Genomic DNA, 6030 nt, shown 5'->3' with positions numbered 1-6030 from the left:
CAGACGCACAACGTGAGCAAGTGCACAAGGTTCCACGTCCGGCCGCCTGGAGTCTGGTTCCACGGAAGCCCCCGGAAAGCACAGGAGAGGGGGCCAGCCTCCCTGCAGGCGTGGGTGCACGCCCTGGCCCCCACAGGTATGATCCGCCCTCCCCAAGCGGCTCAGGACAAGGGACCAGGGAAGGAGAGGCGGCTGGCCCTGCCCAGACCCCTCCTGAATGATCAGAAAGCACCCTGTCTTCTTACAAAGCCTTGGTCTGGGTCTTGAGCTCTGAAGCCAGAATTAGGGTTTGCTGCCAGGGCACTGGGGCCGCAGCACAGGACGCGGCCGGGGGATGGTTTTCCAGCTCACAAGGCAGCCAACAAAGGCGGCTTTCTCTTCGCTCCAAGGCCAAGGGCTTGGGTCCTGTTCTGACATGTCCGTTTCACACCCATGATCCAACAATCCAATATGACTGCTGGGTGGGAGGGGGGCCAAGCACTTTCCCGTGAGAAGAGATGGAGCCCAGTGAGGGTTCGGGGAGGCCAGTGAGCAGCCAGGCAGGACCCAGGGCTCTCAGGAGCTCTGGGAAACAGGCCACTGTCTCGCAAACTCTGACCCAGGGGTCCGCAAGGGAGTATCTGTGACCCGGGCAGGAGGGCAGGGGTCAGGACGAGAGCTGGTCTCACTCTTGGGAAACACAGCTTCTGTGCAGCAGCCCCAAGACTGGTCGTCCATTCCTCCAAACAGCAAAGGCTGTGGTCAGCTGATGGACATCTCTGGGAGCTCCGCAAAGCCCAGAACAAAGGACTGGCGAGACACTCAATCCTTCCCCGGCCCTGTGTTAAGTAACGGAGCCACAGCCGGGGTGCGGCTCTGAGGGGGACACATGACTAAAGAGCCCCCTGCAGATGTGCAAGTGAGGTGGTCTCTGCTGCTGTAGCCCGGGAACACGGGGCTCCGGGGACCGCACGCCGCACTGGCGCTGGCAATGCATGCTGGAGAGCGTTCCTGGTGAGAGACAGGCTCCGCCCTGCCTGGGGACAGCAGCCGGCCCAGGAGCCCCCAGGGGCTGCCCACCGGCTGGGCCTGACCCAGGTTGGAGGCTGAGCCAGAACCCAGTTGAGGTAGCAGCCAACACAGCCAAGGAGGTCGACCTGCTTCCAGGAACGCCGGCGCTCGGCTTGGAGAACAGGTGGGCACCCCTACTCCTGCCAGGGACCACCAGCCCGCAGATGGCGGCCCCAAAGTCTGGAGCATCAGCGCAACAGCATCCCTGGGCTGAATCTGCAGTGTCAGCTAATCCACTACAGCTTGCGAAATTTTCTGGAAATCACCTTTCATAACTTCTCGGAAGCACTGTTGGCCGTTCTCTTCCCCTTTAGGAAACATTCTACTGAAACAGGGCATGAGCAGTTGAAGGCACAAATCATACGTGGACAGGTCTGTGAACTTTAACCAAGGAAAGACTTCCAGGTCAAGATACAGACATTCCAGGCCCCTACTCAGGACACCACCCCAAGCAAGGGCTGTCTGGCTTCTGACTCTGCCTGTTGCTCCGGCCCGTTTGGACCTCTGTCCTCTGTGCTCAGCACGTGTCTGAGAGGTCACCAGGACTTGCTGGCCATGATCCCCTCTGCTGCCAGTCTTCCACGCACGGACTCAGCACAAATGCTCTGGGCTGGCTCTCCCCCAGGCGTCAGCTGCTGCGTGTCGCGCTGTGCTCAGCGTTCTTTGACGTGACTTTCCACTGGGTACACACCTGGGAGGAGCTGCAAGGCCGAGGCAGGAAGACCTTTCACTCCACAGACACGTTCAGCGACCAGAGTAGGGGCGCCACGCACACTCCCGTCCAGTGCGTGAGCTCTCCAGCTGCTCCACAGCTTCCCAGGCACGCGGCCTTCTCCCGGGTTTTCACCTGTTCTTTTCAGCTGTTGGTGGGTGCTAGGTGTGCAGAGATGCAGCACTGTGGGTTCTCTCTGTGTGATTCCAACGACACACGCTGAGCACGTCCAAGTGCTCATCAGCCATTCCAACGTCCCCTTTGCAATGTGCCCCCAAGGCGTTCGCCCTTTTATGTTGGTATGCAGCCATCTGCACTCACAATTTTTAGGAGATCTGCACACATCGTGGACATAAATCCTTCTCAGATGTGCGTTGTGCAAGTGCCTCTGCTCGTTCTGTGGGCCGCCTCTTCACTCTCAGGGGTGTCCAGACTTTAACAAAGTCAACTTTACCACCTCTTCTTCACAGTAAGTGCGTTTTCATCTGTGTGAGAGGACGACAGCCTCCAAGGGCAGCTTCCAGACACTTCACTGCCGTACTGTTCATATCCAGATCTGTGATCCCGGTGGGCAGTCTGAGCCGGGCAAGCTGAGGGGAAGGATCTGCTGGGGGTGGCAGCCTGGTGCCCAGAGTCCTCCAGTGCCTCTCTGTCCACAGAGCAATGGCCCTGGCCTGGAAGGTCTGCACGGCCTGAGCCGGCTGCCGCCTGCAAGCATGTCTGGTCCTGCACGCTGCTCCCCACCAGCTCCGACACAGAGACCAGAGGGTGGCGTGTTTGGACCTGTACTTGCCGTGTGCCCGACAGGACCCTCCCCAGCTCAGCCATCGGCTGATCAGCATCAAGCCCTGTGCAGACCCTGCATCTCCCACTGTGCAGCAGTGTGCCTCACACCGCCCAGGCAACGACGTACGTGTGCGTCTGCGTCCACACGCAGCTCTGCTCCCACCGGTCTGTTAGCTTAGCCGTTGGCAAATACCACACTGTTTTAATATCTATAGTTCGAGGTTGTGTTCTGATACCTGGGAGTGTAAATCCTCCAGTTCTGTTCTTCAAAACTGTCTTCATTATTTGGGGCCCTGTATATTTCCATGTACATTTTGTAATCAGCTTGACAATTTACACACACATTCAAAACCTGCTAGGCTTTTTATCTGGATTGTGTTGAACGTATAGACCCACTCAGTGAGGACCGACTTCTTTGTACACCAAACTTTCCAGTCTACACACACAGTGTGCCCCTCCGTCATCTAATCTTCTGTAATCTCTCTTCAGTCGTGTTTTGCAGTTTCCTATATAGAGGCTTAAACAACTGGTCGTACGTTTCTTCCTAGTTTTGATGCTATGCTAAGTGCTGTCTCTTTTTAACATCATTTCCAAATTGTCTTTTGCTGGCACCCACAGTATTTTCTTGCACATTAACGTGGTAACAGAAATCCTGTTACATTCACTTATTAATTCTAAGTTCTGCCAGACTCATTCAGACTTTGTAGTCACACAATCATGTTGTCTGTGGTTCTGCATCTTTTCCTTCTTTCTCCTGTCTTACTGCAGCGGATATTCCCTGCGGCACACTGAAGAACAGAAGCAACGGTGCTGGACACCGTGTCTCAGCCGCACTCTCAGGAGCAAAGGTTTTACCATCTCACCAGCAAGGGCACTGCTGACTGCTGGACTTTTGAAGACACGCTCTATCAGACTAAAGGCATTCCTACTTAGTACTCGTTTGTGGAAAATTTTGCATCTCCCTAAGTGGATGCTGAATTTTACCAAATGCTCTTCCATGTCTATTGAGATGATCAAGTAGATATTCTTACTTACTGTATTAAGGTGATAAATTATTCTGATTATTTCTGAATGTAAACCAATCTTGCACTCCTAGAATAAATCCCATTTTAGAATGGTGTATTATCCTTCTATGCATTGCTGCTGCTGCTAAGTCACTTCAGTTGTGTCCGACTCTGTGTGACCCCATAGACGGCAGCCCACCAGGCTCCCCCGTCCCTGGATTCTCCAGGCAAGAACACTGGAGTGAGTTACCATTTCCTTCTTCCATGCATGAAAGTGAAAAGTGAAAGTGAAGTCGCTCAGTCGTGTCCGACCCTTAGCAACCCCATGGACTGCAGCCCACCAGGCGCCTCCATCCATGGGATTTTCCAGGCAAGAGTACTGGAGTGGGGTGCCATCGCCTTCTCCGATGCATTGCTAGACTTGGTTTATTAATACTTTGGTTAGGGGACTTCCCTGGTGATCCAATGGCTAAGACTCCACGCTGCCAATGCAGTGGGCCTGGGATCAATCTCTGGTCAAGGAATGAGATCCCACACACCACAGCTAAGACCAGTGCAGCCAAATAAAGAATTTTTTTTTTAAATATTTTGGTTAGGAGTCTTTGCTTCTAGGCTTATAAGACATCTTGTTTTCTTTCTTGCAAAGTCCTCATAAGAATTTGGAATTAAAATTTACTAGCCTAGTAAATTACTAGCCTGGTAAAGCAAGGTGAGAGGTATTCTTTTTTTATACTGTATGTAAGTGTTTGTATAAACTGGTATTACTTATTCCCCAAATATTTGAGAGAACTCATCACTAAAGCCATCTGGTCTGAAGTTTAATTGCTAGGATGTTTTTAAATTATGGATTCCATTTCTTTAATAAATACTGCACTTTCCATATTTTTTACACATCTTGGTAAGTTACATTTTTCTTTAAAAATTTGTATTTCATTAAGTTGTTAAATTGATAGGCATAAGTTGCTCATATTATCGTATTACTTTTTTCATTTTTAGAAGCTTTAATAACATATGTATTTTCATTCTTGATACTAGTAATTTGTATTTTCTCTCTGTATTTTGATTAATCTTATAGGACTTAATTTCATTACTCATCGTAAAGAACTGACCTTTCGCTTTGTTGAGTTTGTCTGTTGTGCATCTATTTTATATTTCATTGGTTTCCGCTTTTTCCTACGTATTTTCTTTGGATTTAATTTTTTGTTGTTATTCTAGCTACTTGAGATTGAGAATTGGATCACTGATTTTCACACTTCCTTTCTCACATACATATTTAAATCTATGAATAGAATATAGCTCTCTGTGCTATACAGTAAGAGCTTGGTCCTCCCTGCCCTTCCCTGGAGTCCCAAGGGCATGGATTATATGCTGTCCCCTAACACCCACTGACCACAGTAAGTACTCAGCACCTACCTGCTGCTTGCCACCCCTCTGTGCCGTGGGAAGCAGTGCTCTGGACTTCTCTGCAATTTTCTGTTGGATAAAGTACAAGAGGAGGGAGGTGGGGAGAACAGAAAAAGTGGGGAAGAGAGAAGAGATGGTCAGATCAACACGAAATACTGGACAACGATCAACAGTGAAGCACTTTCAGCTCCAGGTGAGCGGGGCTGCCCAGGGCTCTGCGGACAATCTGCTGCCCAGGGCTCTGCGGACAATCTGCTGCCTGAGGGCTCTGCGGACAATCTGCCGGGCAGCCTCTTCCCACACACTGGGCGGGGGCGGAGGCACAGACACACCTGTCTTCCGACCTCCAGGGGACTCCGGTGAGGACCCTCTGGGGCAGCAGTCCAGAGGAAACGTCCCTCACTGCACACATACTGAGGTCACACCAGCCGGGTCCTGGCAACCGTCAAAGGTCTGCAAGGCGGCCCCCCGCTGCTTTGCGGAATGGGACTGTCCCAGGCTGGCCCAGGGCAGGTGCTCAGGGCATCTGCTGGGGGCCTCACCTTCTGCACCACTCCATAGCGCTGGACGGCATCTGACAGCTGAGTTTTCAGGCGGTCTAGCTGAAGACGCTCCTGCTGCAAAGAGACAATGGAGCTTCAACAGTCGGCCGAGGCCGCATCCCGTCCCTGCCGTGCCTCCATCCCTGGGCACACTCCCGGGCCCCTCCCGGCCTGCCTGGCACCTGCACCACATCCACCCCCAGCCTCACGGGCATCTCCACTCCCTCCGTCATTAGAGCTGGGCTCACCCCGCCTACTTTACCACCACCTCCATCCTCTGGAAGGCCAGCAAAGGCTCCGGGGGCACAGCCAGCATCACCACGGACACCATCTCCACCCAATACACACACACACACACACACACACACACACACACACTCGTCCTCACTAACCACGAGGACACACACACACACACACACTGTCCTCACTAACCACGAGGACACACACACACACACACACTGTCCTCACTAACCAAGAGGACACACACACACACACCGTCCACACTAACCACGACACACACACACACACACCC

At 52.3% G+C, this 6030-nt stretch overlaps 1 protein-coding gene across 1 annotated transcript in view; it reads right to left on the bottom strand.

Annotated features, from left to right (window-relative positions):
* Positions 1–4107: 4107 nt before the first annotated feature.
* TSNARE1 (t-SNARE domain containing 1) overlaps positions 4108–6030 on the bottom strand; it is a 22191-nt gene continuing 20268 nt past the window's right edge. Inside the window, exons 8-9 of the mRNA XM_010858816.1 lie at positions 5499–5573; positions 4108–5025 (exon numbers count right to left, since the gene is read on the bottom strand). Of these exons, the coding sequence (XP_010857118.1) occupies positions 4858–5025; positions 5499–5573 (243 nt within the window). The 3' untranslated portion in view covers positions 4108–4857. The remainder of the gene's footprint in view (positions 5026–5498; positions 5574–6030) is intronic.

The sequence above is a fragment of the Bison bison genome, unplaced genomic scaffold (genome assembly GCF_000754665.1).
Source record: "Bison bison bison isolate TAMUID 2011002044 unplaced genomic scaffold, Bison_UMD1.0 scf7180017864444, whole genome shotgun sequence".
Taxonomy (NCBI): Eukaryota; Metazoa; Chordata; class Mammalia; order Artiodactyla; family Bovidae; genus Bison; species Bison bison.
The sequence above is the reverse complement of the archived record's forward strand: the minus strand, read 5'-3'. Positions and strand labels throughout refer to the sequence as shown.